Source organism: Aquarana catesbeiana, linkage group LG05, assembly GCF_042186555.1.
Source record: "Aquarana catesbeiana isolate 2022-GZ linkage group LG05, ASM4218655v1, whole genome shotgun sequence".
Lineage (NCBI taxonomy): Eukaryota > Metazoa > Chordata > Amphibia > Anura > Ranidae > Aquarana > Aquarana catesbeiana.
Genome location: NC_133328.1, coordinates 382,137,113 through 382,156,024, shown reverse-complemented (window position 1 = coordinate 382,156,024; position 18,912 = coordinate 382,137,113). Strand labels below are relative to the sequence as shown.

General features: G+C 40.6%; 1 protein-coding gene across 1 annotated transcript in view; it reads right to left on the bottom strand.

Annotated features, from left to right (window-relative positions):
• The window catches only part of LOC141144913 (uncharacterized), a 126,949-nt gene extending 108,439 nt beyond the window's left edge, over positions 1–18,510 (bottom strand). The window contains exons 1-4 of the mRNA XM_073631020.1: positions 18,329–18,510; positions 10,117–10,148; positions 9,872–9,980; positions 1,848–2,408 (exon numbers count right to left, since the gene is read on the bottom strand). Of these exons, the coding sequence (XP_073487121.1) occupies positions 1,848–2,408; positions 9,872–9,962 (652 nt within the window). The 5' untranslated portion in view covers positions 9,963–9,980; positions 10,117–10,148; positions 18,329–18,510. The remainder of the gene's footprint in view (positions 1–1,847; positions 2,409–9,871; positions 9,981–10,116; positions 10,149–18,328) is intronic.
• Positions 18,511–18,912: the final 402 nt, after the last annotated feature.

The window sequence follows — 18,912 nt, the reverse complement described above, 5'->3', positions numbered from 1 at the left end:
GTACTAAAAGAAGATCTTCAGGCATCTTCTTGACCAATGCTTGTGGAATGCCTACATTCTGCTAAAAAAAAGAGTGACAAGCCTATGATTCATTCTGACTTTATCTACAATGATGTGCATGGTTTGTTGCTCGAAGCGAGATGACAGTGGGAAGAAAATCCGAAAGGAAACCAGGTTCCATTGTCCTGATTGTGACGTCGGACTTTGTGCAGTCCCATATTTCAAAATTTTTCATACCCGGGATGTTTACTGAACCAATATGCAGTAACTAGTAATATTGCACCCTTGTTTGGACAAATTTCAGTGTTTTTGATTTGATTATATTATTGAATAAAATGTATTATTACTATATTATTATTTGTTATAATTTATAATTATTTATTATATTATAATTTATGATTTAGTGTTTCAAACTTTATCATACCCGAGATGTCTACTAGACTCTTGTTTGAACAGATTTAAGTGAGTTATTCCTAAGAATTACAGGCCTACAATATAAATTAAAATGCCAAATTTCCATGCAAAACAATGTACCGCTTTCAGCATAAAAAATCAGACATAATCATACCGCCAGGGAGGTTAATGAAAGCAAATACAATGTAGGTGTTATCCTAATTTGTTAAGGGTTATATAGCCACCCTAGTATTCAAGCCTCCTTATCAGCAGCTACATAAAATAAAGAAAACATTTTTTTTATCAAAAATACAGTGTATATATTGATGCAGCACTAATTACCCTAAAATTGCAATGTGTCATAAACCAGTGCTTTAGATTAATCAAATAAAACAATATTATTTCACATATATGTGCAACCTCTAAAAAAAGTGCATCATTCATATGAACCCTAATAAAAATTATACAAAAATATTATTGTGCAATATTATATTATGCAAACCATGCAATATAGGATTAAATAAATAAAGTGAATCAAAAATGCCCAGTGTCCATTGTTTGCATCCTTATACAAATTGTCCTTTTTAATTTTATATATGTGTTCTTCCTTTAACCACCATGTGATTACTACCACCTGCACAAGGCACTCACCAGGCGTTTAGAACCACTTATTAACCAGGTCTATAAGTGTTCAAAAACACATCAGGGTGTGCCACCACTAATCCACTGGGTTCTTGACTCTCTTGCAGCTATCTCAGCTCCTCCTCTTTACTGCTTTCACCATGCTTTATCCCTGAGGGTTACTCCTCTCCTTCACTCCAAGGGGGTTTCACCACTCTTCCACTATAAAAGGTTTTCACTACATGTACTCCAAGATTCTTTTTTTGTTTAAGGTTCATATGAATGATGCACTTTCTTTCAAGAGGTTGCATGTAAAATAATATTGTATTATTTGATTGATCTTAAGCACTGATTTATGACACATTGTAATTTTAGGGTAATTAGTGCTACATTTATATATACATTAGGGTTGGACTTACTAAAGGCACATACAGTGCACTTTGCAAGTGCAATTGCTCCAGAGCTTAGTAAATGAGATGAAGCTTTTCTTTGCAAAGAATACCCAATCACGTGCAAGGCAAATAAAGAGAAACACAATTTATGCTTTCATGTGATTGGATAATGAAAGTCAACAGAGCTACCCCTCTTTTGCTAAGCTCTGGAGCAAGTGCACTTGCAGAGTGCATAGTCTATTTGCCTTTAGTAAATCTACCCGATTGTAACTTATCCCAATTTGGTTGCAAATTCACTTTATTATATATACATTTCTGTCTTTATGCATTTCTTTACGTATATTAGTTTTTCATTTTATTCTTTTATTTTCTAAATATCTATGATTTTGAAATCAAACACATCAAGCACATCCATATAAAACAAAAATTGCAGTACGTTACCTTCACATATCTTTTGTTGCATTGTCTCCTTAATCCTATCTATCGTGGTGTAGTCCTCTGCATATAGCACATAATCTGTGGAAGGACTATTGGCAATTGCCACAAGCTCAGACTTAGTTATTTCAGAACCAACTCCTACCGCAAACATAATGATGTTTTGTGCCCTGGCTTGTGCAGCAATCTCTACCACATCATCTTGGGACTTGCCATCTGTGACCACAATTGCAATCCTGTTCTTGGTAAGGTTAGGCCTTTGAGAAGAGGGAAACACATTTTCAGTGGCAAATTGAATTGCTCGACCTGTCTGGGTATTGCCTCCCAGATATTTCATACTTTTCAAAGCACTGATAAGTTGCTGGTTTGTCCGATGTTGTCCAAGTGGAAATTCTAGCCTTGGGGCATCACTGTATTGAACCACAGCCACCTGAGTGTAGGCAGGTCCTATGTCAAAGCTGCTTGTGATGTTTATCAACCAGTTCTTTGCTGTGTCAAAATCAACATACCCTACACTCCAGGAGCCATCCACAATGAACACTAAATCATTCACTGCAGTTCTGCAACCTGTTAACATAGAAACAGATATCATTTATTTTCACTTCTCATATATAATTACACTTTCCATTTTAAACAATGCCAGATATGTTCTTTCACAAATAGCTGCATTCATGTTCCCAAGGGTCTAAGCACCTTGTATTCTGTTTCCAGCTGTTTATCCAAAAAATCTTCAGCTGAAGTGAAGATAGGGAATACTTTGAGGTCACTGGAATACATGAATCAGCAGAGTGTTCCAGATGATGAAGTTGACCTTTTTAAGACAGTAACATGACCAAATGAATAAAAATAGGTCTTAAAATGGGTTGAGTAATCCTCTACAACATGAATCATTACTTGAAAAAGAAACAAAGGAACCACACTCTTCAATCGGATTGGCCCAGGCTGGTTATGAACTATATAAAAGTGGGCAGACGTATCCAAGCATGTAATCCCTGAAGACGTCAGATATAGGCTGATGAAACGGCGTTGGGTAGTGTTTGAGATACGTAATTTCCAGTCAGCTGGAACGCAGGTGAAGCGCTAACCGGCGTCCTATACAATACATACTGATCCTTGTCTTCTTTGATGTAAGTGCAATACAACCTTGTTTTTAATAAATGATTTGAAATACGGCACCATGAGATTATCCTTTCCTCTCCCTCTCTATATGGCAACACTGGAGCTTTGAATACTCTATCTATATGTACACTGAATGGATGAAAGCAGTGGTTTGGATTCATTCCTGTGACCTCATGTATGACATCTTGGATTTTCCTATATGCACAATCTGACTCCCTGTAATAGGGGTCAATTAAGTCTGGTGAGTGCATTGTGTGTCTGCATGCGGGTGGAGAGGAACCTTTTCTATACTCACTGAGGACGTTTATTCACATGTGGTATCTACATATGGACTTCACAATTTTTATGTATTTTTATAATTTAAATGAAGATTTATTTGTTTATTCACTATAGTGATTTATGACATAAGAGTGCGGTTCCTTTCTTTCTTTTTCACATTAAAGGTGTTTTTACACTTTACAACCCACAGCTCTTTATTGTGGTTTGTTTGTTTTTTGGTTATTGGTTTGCGTGGGTTTGGAACCTTTGGTTCCTCAATTTTCTTTCATGAATAATTACTTCTTGGCTCTGAAGTAACTTACCATCTACAACAACATACAGGTGCATCTCCAAAAATTAGAATATCATCAAAAAGTTCATTTATTTCAGTAATTCAATTTAAAAAGTCAAACTGATATATTATATAGATTCATTACGCACAGAATGATATATTCCAAGCATTTCTTACATTTAATTTTGATGATTATGGCTTACAGCTAGTGAAAACCCCAAATTGAGTATCTATGAAAATTTGAACATTGTAGTTCAATGTTGTAGACTCATGGTGTCACACTCTAATCAGCTAATTACTGTAACTCAAAACACCTGTAAAGGTTTCCTGAGCCTTAAATGGTCTCCCAGTCTGGTTCAGTAGATTACACAATCATGGGGAAGACTATTGACTTGACAGTTGTCCAAAAGACAGTCATTGACAAGGAGGGTAAGTCACAAAAGGCCATTGCTAAAGAAGCTGGCTGTTCACAGAGTGCTGTATCCAAGCATATGAATGAAAAGTTGAGTGGATGGAAAAAGTGTGGTAGAAAAAGGTGCACAAGCAACAAAGATAACTGCAGCTTTGAGAGGATTGTGAAGCAAAGGCCATTGAAGAATTTGGGAGATATTCACAAGGAGTGGACTAAGGCTGGTGTCAGTGCTTTAAGAGCCACCACACACAGACGTATCCAGGACATGGGCTACAACTATTCCATTCCTTGTGTCAAGCAACCCCTGAACCAGAGAGAACATCAGAAGTGTCTTACCTTGGCTAAGGAGAAGAAGGACTGGACTGTTGCTCAATGGTCCAATTTTCTCTTTTCGGATGAAAGAAAATTTTGCATTTCATTTGGTAATCAAGGTCCCAGAGTCTTGGGAAGAGTGGAAAGGCACAGAATCCAAGTTGTATGAGGTCTAGTGTGAAGTTTCCACAGTTAGTGATGATTTGGGAAGCCATGTCATCTGCTGGCGTTGGTCCACTGTGTTTTATCAAGTCCAAAGTCAGCGCAACCCTCTACCGGGAAATTCTAGAGCACTTCATGCTACCCTCTGCTGACCAGCTTTATGGAAATGCTGATTTCATTTTCCAGCAGGACTTGGCACCTGCCCACACTGCCAAAAGTACCAATACCTGGTTTAATGATCATGGTATCAGTATGCTTGACTGACAAGGAAACTCACCTGACCTAAACCCCATAGAGAATCTGTGGGGTATTGTCAGAAGGAAGATGAGAGACACCAGACCCAACAATGCAGATGAGCTAAAGGCCGCTATCAAAGCAACATGGGCTTCCATAACACCTCAGCAGTGCCACAGGCTGATCACCTCCATGCCACGCCGCATTGACGCAGCAATTCATGCAAAAGGAGCCCAAACCAAGTAATGAGTGCATACTACACTGTACATGGACATACTTTTCAGTAAGCAAACATTTTCATATTAAAAATTGTTTTTTTTTTATTGGTCCTATTCTTTTTTCTGAGATACTGAATTTTGGATTTTCACTGGCTGCAAACCATATTCATCCAAATTAAAAGAAAGAAATGCTTGAAATATATCACTCTATGTGTATGAATCTATATAATATATAAGTTTCACTTTTAGATTTGAATTACTGAAATAAATTAACTTTCTGATTCAAATTTTTTGAGATGCACCTGTATAACAGTGGCTTGACATTTTCTAGCAGCAAGATCTTCCTGCCTGTCCTTGACTCTTTTCCTGTTCTCCTGGGAGGAATGGGTGATTCTGCTCACCTTTGCATGTTTCAACACCACCTTTAGCAGTGGGAGCCCATTAATATGGCCATGTCAGGTGTACAGACACAACTCAAATACATAGACTTTATTCATAGAGTATGTACCATTTTTGGTAGACTGGCCCTTTTATGTGGTAGCTAGTACAATAAAGACTTATTTCTTTCATGCTTGTTTTATTTTTGGCTGAAAAATAGAAGTGTAGCAAATGGACTTAACAAACTGACGTGAAATGAGTGTACTTCCAAAATGTTAACACCTCACAATTCCTAAGGATTTCCTGAATCACTTATTGTGTTCCAGGAAGGATGAAAATCTGAACTTTATTTTCCCGTAATTTTAAAAGTTTTGCTTTTCAGGCCCATACTTGTCTGAGTACTTAGAACTCTGTCCCTGGCTCCGCTAATGTATGCTGACTCCAAAAATAACTGGACGCTCATGAAGTGTGTTTAGGAATTATGAACACAACAGATTTCTGTTCATAATACAATGTCTGTCTACAAAAAAATACCTGAAAAGGTACTGTTTTGGCACAAACCATGCCTCTGGTGTTGAAAATATATTTTCAACTGCAATTTGTTTTGTAGTTTACCACTTTGTAGACTAAACCTATTTACTTCCTTTGCTTGCTAGGAGTTCTAGGTTGCAGAAGTAGAACTTGGACGCGCACGTCATTAAAATTTAATTCAAGCCTAACTCTAACTATTCTTAAACATGTCCCCACCCCCCTCCTGCAGCTTATACTACCTACCCTATGTAAAAAAGATCTGTATACTTACCTTTTTGCAGTCGGCCCTGATCTGGTCACGTGATCCCCAGCTCTGCCATCCATGTGTCAGGGAGTGCTCAACAACGGCTGGGAATTCCAGGAGAGCTGATGTCACTCATAGCCTCCCAAAGCCCATCTGTTTTTGTGCTCCCTCCTCTCCTCTGCTGCCGACGCTCACTGGCACAAGGGAGACAGAGTTGCGGGATCATGTGACTGGCCTGGAGTGGACTGAAAAAAGGTAAACAAATACATCTTTTTTACCTATCATAGACAGGATAGGTAGCAGGAGGGGGGGGGGGGGGGGACATTTTTAAGAATAGTTAATGTTAGACATGAGTTACATTTTAACCACTTCAGCCCCGGAAGAATTTACCCCCTTCCTGACCAGAGCACCTTTTCTGATTCGGCACTGCGTCGCTTTAACTGACAATTGCGCGGTCATGCGACGTTGCACTCAAACAAAATTGAAGTCCTTTTTTTCCCACAAATAGAGCTTTCTTTAAGTGGTATTTGATCACCTCTGCGGTTTTTATTTTTTGCGCTACAAACAAAAAAAGAGCGACAATTTTGAAAAAAAACACAATATTTTGTACTTTTTGCTATAATAAATGGGGGTAGATTGATAGCATTTTTATTTATTTTTTTTTTTACTAGTAATGGTGGCGATCTGAGATTTTTATCATGACTGCGACATTATGGTGGACTTATCGGACAATTTTGACACATTTTCGGGACCATTGGCATTAATACAGCGATCAATGCTATAAAAATGCATTGATTACTGTAAAAAATGTCACTGGCAGTGAAGGGGTTAACACTAGGGGGCGATCAAGGGGTTAACTGTGTTCCCTGGGAGGTGATTCTAACTGAAGGGGGAGGGGACTGACTAGAGGAAGTGACGGATCGTGGTTCCTAGCTAATAGGAACACACGATTTGTCACTCCTGTCAGAACAGAACAGGTAAGTGTGTGTTTACACACACTCGCCCCTGTTCTTTGTCACCTGCTCACGATCGCTCGTGGCCGGCAGCCATCGTGACCATCAGCCACGAGCATTGGCACCCCCCGCTGTGACTGCTATCCCAACCCCGCGAGCCGAGGTATAGCTACGACGGCTCATGCAGGGGAGCCAACCTGCCGCAGTGTAACTGTGGCGGCTGGTCAGGAAGCGGTTAAAGGGGAACTGAACACTGGAAGCTATGATTAAAAAAAAAAAAAACAGGTGGAAGACAAAGGACTAGTAACCTGTATTGTCTGTTGTCTCCCTGCAGTTGATCTTTCACCATTACTGACTTATCATACCTTGTTCTGCCCTGTATATCTGTGTGGAGGCAGCCATCTTGGTAGAGGAAGGGCTTTTCTTCCTAACTGTCAGATCCTCCAGCAAGGAGAACAGTGAGCAGTACAGTAGTACAATCCTCAAATCTTACTCCTAATTCCCTGAGACTAGCAGTCAGAGGCAGCAGTGCCTTAGATCTCACTGTGCAGATAAATAGCTAAGAGACTGTAGGCTCAAGGAAATACACTTCTATTATTTGGGACAAATTGCAGACAAAGCACTGCTTAGGCACAATTATGTTCTCTAACAGATAGGAAATAGTCACTGTTTGAGTTCAGTTCCACTCTATATGGTAGCCCTTCAGCCAGAGTTAAGCAGGCCATACATTATACCCTTTTTTTTCATTCTAGCAACCGGTTGAATGAAAAAAAGTGCAGATTCCTCCATTTACACATTCGAAGTGGATGGAGGAATCACTTCCACTGGTACTATTGTGTTCTCATGGCGGGGAGCCTTGCTATGAGAACGCAATGATCAGTGTTACTAGCTATAGCCAGCGACACTGATAGTTTAGGAAAAACCAGACAGGATGGTTGTACAGAAGTCAATCATTAAATTGACTTCTGTACAACCAGGTTGCCCATACATGGATAGAAATTCGGCTGGTCCCTACTGAACCAGCAAAATTTCAATCCATGTATGGCCGGCATTAAAGTCATAAGGATGCAATAGGAAGCAATACCTCTCTGAATAAATAACATTCCTCCCTACAAATCTTTCAAACAGGGCTTTTATATTGCTTCCATAGTAAGAATGACCAGTTATTAATGTAGAACTAAAATTTGTTGACCCCTGTCAGCTTTTTATTTCATCTGTGTCCAATTGGGGAGATTTCCCTTTACTTCCTGTTCCATAACCAAGACAGGAAGCAAGAGGAAATCACTCCAAAGTGAACTCACTCCAGAACTCACTCCAGGGAATCCCTGGTTGAAACCAGGGTCACCAGAACTAGTGTCCCTATTGGAAATGTTCCCCTCTATTCCTGTTCTGAAAACAACCCAAAATTTGAGATTTTCTTTTACTTTCACTCTTGGTCATAATGAAAAACAGAATAAATAGAGAGGTTTATTCTAACTAATGGGAACAAAGACCGCAATAAAAAAGGATGTTTTAATCCCTCTCCCTCCTAGCCAAAACTAAAATAAGATTTTTAATTTGGTTACTTAAAAAAAAAAAAGGTACAATTCCCCATCTTCTCGTCAAAATATGGAGCCAGTCCTGGCCTGAGTAAAATGGGAACATAAAATATTTTGTATCACTATGTAACTGAAAATTATGTTTAATTTAAGAACCACTTCTATGTATATGTGCCCCACAAAATTTGCCATGAAGGGACATACTCTGTAACATCTGGACCATTTAAAACACCAGTCTATCCTGCTATGTTCTATTTGTATAGTTATTTTCTTTAAAATATCATCATGATTTGGTTTGAAAACCTTTAAGCTGCTTTTCTTTTTAACTCTTTGTTTAGGACTGTGACAAGGGTCCAAGCATAGGAGTGCATATGCCAGTTTCTCAGGTCCAGCTGAAAAACAACTCTAACATACTAAAACAATGGGGTTATGACAGAAACAAAATATCAACATCACAGAACTTGACGTTGCATTGATGCATTGTAATGTTTACTAAGTCATGTGGGTTGCACCATAGAAAACCTTTATGTTTTATCTCAAGCAGATGATAGCTTGGACCAGTGCCACTTTCAGTTGTATTTATATATATACTTTTTGTGTCTAAATATATTGTATAGATCAGGGGTGTCAAAATCAATTTCAGTGCAGGAACTCTGAACCACATTGAACGGTGGGTGTGGCCAAATTGCACTAACAGTGAGAGGATCCTAAAGGGGCAAAAATTACCAGGAGTACCATTGTGTAGCCTTCAGGGATGCGGTATGCATAGAGCGCAGAGTTCAGAGGTGCGCTGTGTACAGAATGCAGGGTTGAGGAGTGGGCTACATACAGAATGCAAAGTTCAGATCTCTGTCACAGGCTGACCACATCTTACTTCCACCCCTCCTTGGCTCTGACCTCTGCACCACTCTTGCCCATCCCTCACCTCTGCAAACATTTGCTTCCACAGGCCTCATCTCTAACCCCACCCCCAAAGAGCTTCCTCTCCTCTCACCTACCCCGCCCTGCTCCAGTACCTCCTGGCAGTGTAGGCGGCTTTGCCTCTCTCTTTCATCTGTAGAGAGATCATTGGTCAGCATCTGTGGACCTGAGCACAGCTGGAGATCACTGTGCAGCTTACAACGTGATGCCCCATCCCACACTGCACCTGCATTTCCCTTGCCACCGCCATGAGTGCAAGGCAAGCAGGGATCTGTGAGAGCTGCTGAGAGGAAAACTGTCCTTGTAAACACAGGAGGCTTCTGTATTTACAAGTGACAGTGGGGATCGGAGATCAAGAACCGAAGGTGACGGAACAGGCCACATCCTGGCTAAAAAAATGCTCTGGGTACGAGGGCCTTGTGTTTGACACATGTGGTATAGATAATTATGAAACATACCCGCTTGAGAATCTTCTTCACTAACTTGTCCTTTTACTAAGTTAGTAAATACTGTGAATGCAAAAACTTGTAATGCCCAAGTAGGTTTCATTTTGTGGGTTCAAGTGATCTAAAATAGAAAAAAAAAATATTATCACATTATGTCTTTCAGATGGAAAAATATCAATATTATAGTAACTTTTTTGATAAGAGATTTGCAAACACAAACATTACACTTGGAGGAGGGCAAGTGAAATTCCACTTACTGTATACTGTATGTTAAGTTTCAGCTCTGGAGCTGCCAAGGAAAAAAATAAACATGCCTTTTAGCAAAATTCATGTATTTATCATTGACCCATCAACTCGTATATCGTATACTTGTATATTGTTTTCTCTGCTTCTGCTAACTGTTCTGATTCAAGTAGAACACAGAAGTCAATCTACACCTTTCGATTTGAGTGTTATCAGTGGGCATAAAAAACGCAGCTCCCTTTCAGCAACAGAATGTTAGTGATTGCAGCAAAAAGAGAGGACAGGGTACATGAACTGGAACTATCAAGATTAAGAATACTTCCGCGTGGCCATTTACAGAATAAATGTAATCTAACAGTAAATATTCATTGTTGAATAAAATAATATTTTCAGCTCTTGTTATATTAACATCTGATATTCTTTTTAAATGAAAGAAGAGGCAAAGAAACTGCCAGTAGATAGAGAGGTATCATTTTAAATCATCACTAAAACCTGTATCTTTGTAATTACTGTGTTTTTATTAAAATGTAGAATGTAGGTTTGTAGTGCAAAAGAATGCCCTCACTTTGAATTTTACCAGTTAATGACATTTTTTTTTTTACAAAGAGCCTATGATTTATAGTCACTGAAGTAAGCAAACTCTGATTGCCTAAGGTAATGCACAGATGAAAGTGCAGCCATCAATTCTCTTTTGATACTTCATGTTCACTAAAACCTGTCAGTGTTTACATATTTTACAGGCTGAGGAACTCTAGCCACTTCAGCCCGGAAGGATTTACCTCCTTCCTGACCAGAGCATTTTTTGCGATTTGGCACTGCGTCGATTTAGCTGACAATTGCGCGGTCATGCGACATTGTACTCAAACAAAATTGATGTCCTTTTTTTCACCACAAATAGAGCTTTCTTTTGGTGGTATTTGATCTCCTCTGTGTTTTTTATTTTTTGTGCTATAAGCAAAAAAACGCAACAATTTTGAAAAAAAAAAGCAATATTTTTTTACTTTTTGCTATAATAAATACCCCCAAAAAACATATAAAAAAAAAATGAATTTCTTCCACAGTTTAGGCCGATATGTATTCTTCTACATATTTTTGGTAAAAAAAAAATCGCAATAAGTGTATATTGATTGGTTTGCGCAAAAGTTATAGCATCTACAAAATAGGGGATATATTTATGGCATTTTTATTATTCTTTTTTTTTTTACTAGTAATGGCTGCGATCTGAGATTTTTATCGTGACTGAGACACTGCGGCAGACAGATCGGACACTTTTGACACTATTTTGAGACCATTGACATTTATACAGCGATCAGAGCTAAAAATAGCCACTGATTACTGTATGAAAGTATATGTAAGGGCGCTCTGAGTAAAAGGACCAGGCAGAAAATGTCTATATATAAAAAATAATATGATCCGATAAGTGTGTGTGTTCTTCAGCACTCAGGGCTGCACTCGCAGAGAGGAGCAATCTCTTAAAAAACAAACAAAAGCAAAAAGGCGCCTCTAAGTGCAGAATTAAAAACTTTTAATATTCCTAAAAAGGGTTAAAAACACTTACAGGATCTGCAGTGAATGAAGGCATGTCATATGTTCATAAAGCAGGTGGTCCGGCATAAGAGGGGTCCCCAGTGTGTTAAGAAATCCCAACAATGTCAGTGTATAGCAGCAGAAGATCCCAGGGTGGCCCAAAGATGGACGTCCTACGGCTCTGGAGACACTAGTAGAACAATCGGGCTGTCAGGATCAGCGAGGAGCAGAGGATCCGGGAAGTGACACCAGCAGAGGGGGACGACAACCAGCGGAAATAGTCATCAAAATGGGACGTGTTTCGGAACTACTGATTGGTTCCTTCATCAAGCCAATGATTACACGTTTGCCCAGGTATAGCTTTAATCTGTGGGCGGGCTGTGGGTGGGGCTATGGGCGGAAGTGAAAAAAGGAAATAATACAAACGTTCTCACAGGATATATGAACATATATGAGTAAAAAATAAAAATCAAGAAGAACATAGGATATTTGTTTTCACTTTTCCTTGGTTAAGGACACACCTTGTATTTCATTTTATCCTATGTTGCTCTTGTATTTTATTTTTTACTCATATATGTTCATATATCCTGTGAAAACGTTTGTATTATTTCCTCTTTTCACTCCCGCCCATAGCCCCACCCACAGCCCGCCCACAGATTATAAGTAGCTATACCTGGGCAAACGTGTAGTCATTGGCTTGATGAAGGAACCAATCAGTAGTTCCGAAACGCGCCCCATTTTGATGACTATTTCCGGTTTCCGGCTTGCAGTCCATGCTGGTTGTCGTCCCCCTCTGCTGATGTCACTTCCCGGATCCTCTGCTCCTCGCTGATCCTGACAGCGCGATTGTTCGCCGCTGGTGAACATCGAGTTTGCCGGACCCGCAGGCTTGCACCTGCGGCGGGCACACACCTGCGGCGCGTAGTGGGCACGCGCATGCCCACTAGGCGGGAATTTCAAAGGGACGTACGGGTACGCCCTTTTGCCTGCCCATGCCATTCTGCCGACGTAAATTGGCGCGCAGCGGTCGGCATGTAGCTAGAAATGAAAAGGCCTTACCCTCATTCTATATGGATTTATTGTTGAGGGTGAGAGGTCAGTACTATTCAACTCACCTGGGCCATTTATCACTTTCACCTCTATCTTGAGGGACATTTGCTAATCAGTGGACTTCTGAAAATTGTTAGAGAAACACTTGAGGGCTTTTTAGAGGTAACTAAAACAATCAAAACCTTGAAATGGTCATTTAAGGGAAATACAGGCACTTTCTTGGAATCTGTATTTATTGGTAAAAATTGGAATAACTAGTGTAGCACCCTCTACCTTAGATAGGTAGGTGCTAGTGTAGGGTTTTGTGTAAGCTGCCAGTGCAGGTAAATTTAAGCAGGCCTATGCTGTGAGCTAGGCCTGTTTGTTTTGATCTGGGGGCAGGGAAGGGGTTTACTATAGCAGTAAGTGACTGACATGTACTTCTGCTCTTGGGCTCCTACTCTATTTCCAGGGAGAATGTTTTGGAAAAGGGGCAGGGCAGCGAGCTGCAGTGACATGGGGTGCATGTGAGGAGCTCTGACCAATCCCCAACTTGGATTGGCAGGGGGCAGGCCTCCTACATATACCCATGGTCAGCCTGCTGGGGGAGAAGTTGGCTGGGTGAATTGGATGATGGAGTGTTAGACTATCGTGTCTGATGGAACCCCCTTTTTGGGGGAGGGGGATGTACCTCAGACGGGGAGCTCGGGAGCAGGGAGGGAGCCTCTCCTTACACGGTCATGGAGAGGTGTCCTGGAACAGGAGTTGGCGGAGACAGTTGGTCCACACGTCAGGAGTAAAGTAATTCAGGAGGGATCCAGGGCAGGTGTCGGTTAGTGGAAAACACAGTGGAATGATCTGGAAGAGACATACCAGGGGAGCTGGATGTAGAGCCAGAGGGAGAGAATGTGGGAGTTTGTATCAAGTAGCTGCAGCCAGGAGGGCGGGCAGGATTTGCAAGTCACACTTTCTGGGATCAGTAGTCCATCTACATTTATTCTTGTCAAGTAAATCGGTTGCTACCACAAAGGGGTACTGCAAACCCTGGCCTACAAAGGGCCATCAAGTAAATACACTGGGACTTATTCAGAGTGAGGACTAGTCATGTTCTGATGGTGTGACAGGATTACTAAAATTGGACAGTGAAGTAGCGTGCTGGAGGAAGTGAGCTGGAAGAAGTGTTCTGAGGTAAAAGTCTGTCAAGTTTAGGGTCAGCCATCTTGTTCTGCTGAGAAGTGTGACGCAGTTACTTTTATTCTACAAAGTATTAATTTATCCTATGGGTAGCCCATGTCCCTTTTCCCCAATCAAGTTCAATCCCCTAATAAAAACAACAACAAAAAAACAAGCAAGAGACTGTTCATTGACTGAGAAGTGTGTCTAATGGATATATAGCAGCAGGGTGAAATGTGTGGATGCTGTAACACGTAGCAACCCCGCGGGGTCATCGCTACACTATTTATCAAAAACTGACTGGAAAAAAAATGGACATTTTGTACTGCATATAATTTTAATATAAATATATATAATTGCATATAAAGAACCAACAAGGTAAGTATAACTACAATGGGTATTAATTTACCCGTACCTCAGTAGTGGCACTAGTAATGATTATACCCATATAAAAGTAGATTTTGCAGGTACCGGCCAAGACCGGCGGTTTAGCAGGGATTGCCCGAGATTCAAACCATCTATGGGCAGGCTGATTGTAATCGATTTTGTCATGTTATTATTGTCAGCGGCTATAGCCTCTGGCAATAATCATTGTGTTCTCCTGGCAGGAATGGTTCCCCTTGGTTGCAGGAAAGAAAATTGCATCATCTATGGCCGGCCTAACTTTAGGTACTGAAGCCTTAGTTGAGTCTTAGGTACATGGGAGCACTGGGTGTTACAAATGCAGGTGCCTGTGAGCATTGAGAAGCCCATGTGGGGATGCTTGGTTAGAAGAGCCAATAAGAAATGCTGCAGATTGAAGTGAATCCTTCTCTAGGTTTTAGGTATGTTTTGCCATTCACTTTTCAAAAGCAAGTTTCCAAGGGGAGCACAGTACTGTTTAGGAAGGAGCAGTGGGACCTCCTATTTAGCCATTAAAGGAGAAGTACTGGCAAAGCTAAGTTGGCTATACTTCTGTGGATCACCCGTTTTCAGCCGACAGCGGTCTAAAACAGCTGTCGGCTGACATCACAAAGCTGGTCTGGGAAAAGACCAAGACCATATGGTCAGCATCTACCCAGGAACCTGGACCGGTGCCTGGCTCAGCCTCTCAAGCCGAGGGGGGGCTGAGCAGAGAGCCGGTGACTGACAGTCACCGGCTCCCTGCTCAAAACGTCAGGGAGAACTGAGCGATCAGTGGTGTCTGATCACTCAGTCCTCAGCCTTAGCGCCAGCATGAGACAGATGGGAAAGAAAAAAAGAATGGCAAATCTGTGCTTGAAAGTGCCACATCCAATATTTAAAGCGAAAGAAGAGGGGGTTCCCCTAAATGGACTTTTTAGGCAACTGATAATATTCTAATAAGCATATACAAGGGTAATATAATAACAACAATTTTTATTGATAATTGAACATGATTAAAATAAAGTGAAACATTGATTCGTCACAATACAGTTCATTGCTATCACCATAAACAAGGGATTTTTTATGAAGAGACCTCCTTACACTCAACGCATTTCGGGGTACAGTATAATCCATCTTCAGGGGTGCAGAGGAAGGAGGAATTAATGTAAAGTTGAATGGTGAAATCGTTTTCAGTGTTTCATTATTACAACATTAAAAATGCATACAGATAGCACGGAACAACTTTGCCGGTGGGGAGTGCTCTCACAAGGCAAAAGGGCATCAGATAGTTCTGAAACACAGACTTGATATTACTAACATCCAGAGGGCGGAAACTTCCATACATTCCTAGGCAGCAGATGGCCAGAAGGATATACTGAGGCCGTATATGGAAATCCCTACTGGTATGGAAAATTTGCTGGTGAGGCTAACAACCAAGCGAAGTGGAGAGCCTATATCAGCAACTTGATTGTAGGGAAGGTGAAAAAGCCGGCCACATGTCCCAACACCCAGCAGATAAGTGCTGATAAGTAGAATAAAGGAAATACAATAAAAACGCATATTCTGACTAACTTATGTAAGGAGGATCTGTATATTTACCCAATTTCAAGCTGCTCCAGTCCAGTCATGTGTTCTCCCCTGTGTCAGCCAGCGCCAGCTGCAGGGGAGAAGAGAGCATGCTTAACAACAACTGGTAAAGCCTGGTAGTGGTGACATCAACTATGAGCTTACTATAGTCAAACCATTTTCAGCATTCCCTCCTCTCCCCTGCAGTTGGGTTGCCACCTGTCTGGGATTCACCCGGACAGCCCGGGTTTTGAATTATGTGTTCGGGTTTCAGGCAAATTGAAACCCGGACACATTATTCAAACCGAGCTGTGGCTCCCCAAGTAACCAGGATAGTCACACAACAAACTGTTGCCACCCGGGAGCTATGGGCTGCTGTCTGGGGGCAGGTTTGACATCACTGGGGGGGCAGGGCAATGATGTCAGCAAAAGCAATTTGACCACACCCACTATTTGCTGCGGCACGCTATGCACACCGCATTACTACTCTCCTTGGGGGAACCCAAAGGTGTCCCAGGCCGCTAAAGTGTTCGGGTTTGGCTTGCAGAAAAGGTGGCAACCCTACCCTGCATCCATTGCTGGCTGACGCAGGGGAGCCGAATCATATGACCGGTGCAGGCTGAAAATAGGTAAATATACAGATCTTTCCTACACAGGCTAGTCAGCATAGGTGTTAGGAGGGAGGAGGAAACAATTTTAAGATTAGTTAGGTTGATCCTAGAATTCTACTTTAATTCAATATAAATCATTGACCGTGAACAGGTTTAGGGAACTGTAATTTGTATTAATGCACCTTCCTAAAGTGTTGAAGAAAGATGGTTGGCATGAAAGCCAGGCGGATAGATTCTAGGACAAGGAATTCTGACCCTGGCTGACATCTGAAATATCTGAGTTCCTGTTCTGTATGCTAGTTCCCAGCTAGTGACACAGTAGGTAATAAAACCAGGATTGAGATGATAGCCACATAGTTTGCACCTTTAAGAACAAGTCAGAAATATTAGCCTATATCGCTCCACTCTCAGGCTGGCTTCAGATTGTGGTGCAACTGTGGTGCATTTACATGCATTATGTCATTATGAATGGGCTGCCAGTACATGGCAACAAAACAAAATAATACATGAACCTTTTTTATTATTTTTTCTGTGCTGGGGTGTGCTGCATCATGGGTGACTTTACAGCTACCCTCAGTGTGCCATTGTAAGGAAGTGTTGTGTAGTACTGTTGCATACCTTGCAACTTTTTAAGGTGGGAATGAGGGACACCTATCAGCAAAAGTATGCAGGCATAGGACACACCCCCTGCCACGCCCCCTTAAAGGAGAATTGTACAAAAAAAACAAGATTGGGTAAAGTGGTTGTAAACCCTTACAACACACTTTTACCTACAGGTAAGCCTAGATTAAGGCTTACCTGTAGGTGCTGTAAATATCTCCTAAACCTATTCGGCGCATGCGCACTTTAGAAATCTCACACTGTGCTGTTCCAATGGAAGGTCATGCCGTGACTGGTGGCTCCCACGCGCACGAGTGGGAGTGACGTCACGCGACTCCGGCCAGTCACAGAGCCGGAGTCCGCGACCCCGGAAGGAAGATGGACGCTTCCAGCCGGCGAGGAAATCGGGGACATCGCAGGCTCCTGTGTCAGGTAAGTGACACGTAATGGGCTACTATGCAATGCATAGTAGCCCATTATGCTTTACATTTGCAGGGAAACAAAGAGGAAGTAAACCCATGAGGGTTTACTTCCTCTTTAAACCGACAAGTGCTTTTTCACCACTACTATTCCTTTATATTGGCTTTTGGAATTTACAAATGCAGCAATTTAGAAATCAGATAAAAGGTTTAGCTCTGGAAAACACTTTTTGATAGATAAAAAGTGCATTTTATATACATCTATATAGATCAGACCAAAATGAGGGACAAATGACGAGGAATGAGGGACAGAGGGACATTGCTCCAAATCAGGGACAATCCCGCCAAATCAGGGACTGTTGGGAGCTGTGATACTGTAGAATTGTATGGGCCTATATGAATTTGCTTTAACTTTCATAAATACATTTGTACTGGCAGCTATTACAGTACATGTCTTTTTTTTTCCCCTTAAAAGCGTGAACATGATTTTATCATTCAATGACTTCTTTTCCCCATCAAACATAGTATAAGAAAAATGTAAATAAAACTCACTTTATACCATGCCATAATCAATTACTGCAAAGAATTTCAAAATAATCAATGTAATAGGACATCTTTCTGTTTAAAAAACAAAATAGGAATCCAATATTTGCCAACATATGCCTTGCTTCCTTCCTCCATGTACTGATTTCTTGCTTGCAAAAAAAAAAAAACGCTATGTCATAATCACAATAGCTATTTTACTAAACCCTATTCCTAGAAATTCATCATTATACCAGTCTGAGATTCCAAATTCAAACAAGCTGTGGTTATTTAGAACATGCTCTGAATTTTGCATGAAACAACGCCATGTACATTTGAAGAATACAAATATTGTTTTTATGAAGGTATCGTTATTATATCATAAAGTAACTTACCTCTCCAAATGACCATGCAGTGTGCTAGCAAAGGTGCCACTTCATTGCCTATCTGCAGTGTTCCTTATAAAGAGTAGGCTTAGTGCTATGCTATGAGAGTTTGCTACAGCCCCTGAATCTGACTTGCTGCTTCACTCAGTGGATCAGTATATGCCAGAAGCCCTCTTCTGTCATACATAAACAGACTGCCTAAACCTGTCTCATGTCACATGCTACAACTCATTTCAAACCCAGCCCACCATATAAACATAGGAGCAAGGAAATACTAAAATACTAAAAAGATTATTTATAAGGGTTGCATAAACAAGACGTGCAGGAGACAGAACTAACAGGGATGTTAGATAACACATATTAAAAAAAAAAAAAAAAAAAGATTATACAAACTGATGGAGATGTAATAAAGTATAAACAGAGGTACTGAAAAAAAGAAAAAGTGTTTATGTCTAAGTGTACTTTTTTCTTTGTTTTTGTGAAAACTTTAATAAAAAAACTTTGAAACAAAAAAAGAAAAAGTATTATAAATCATTATGATTAGCGGATTTCAAGTTGTTATAATAGAACTTCAAATTTTTGGTACCCATACC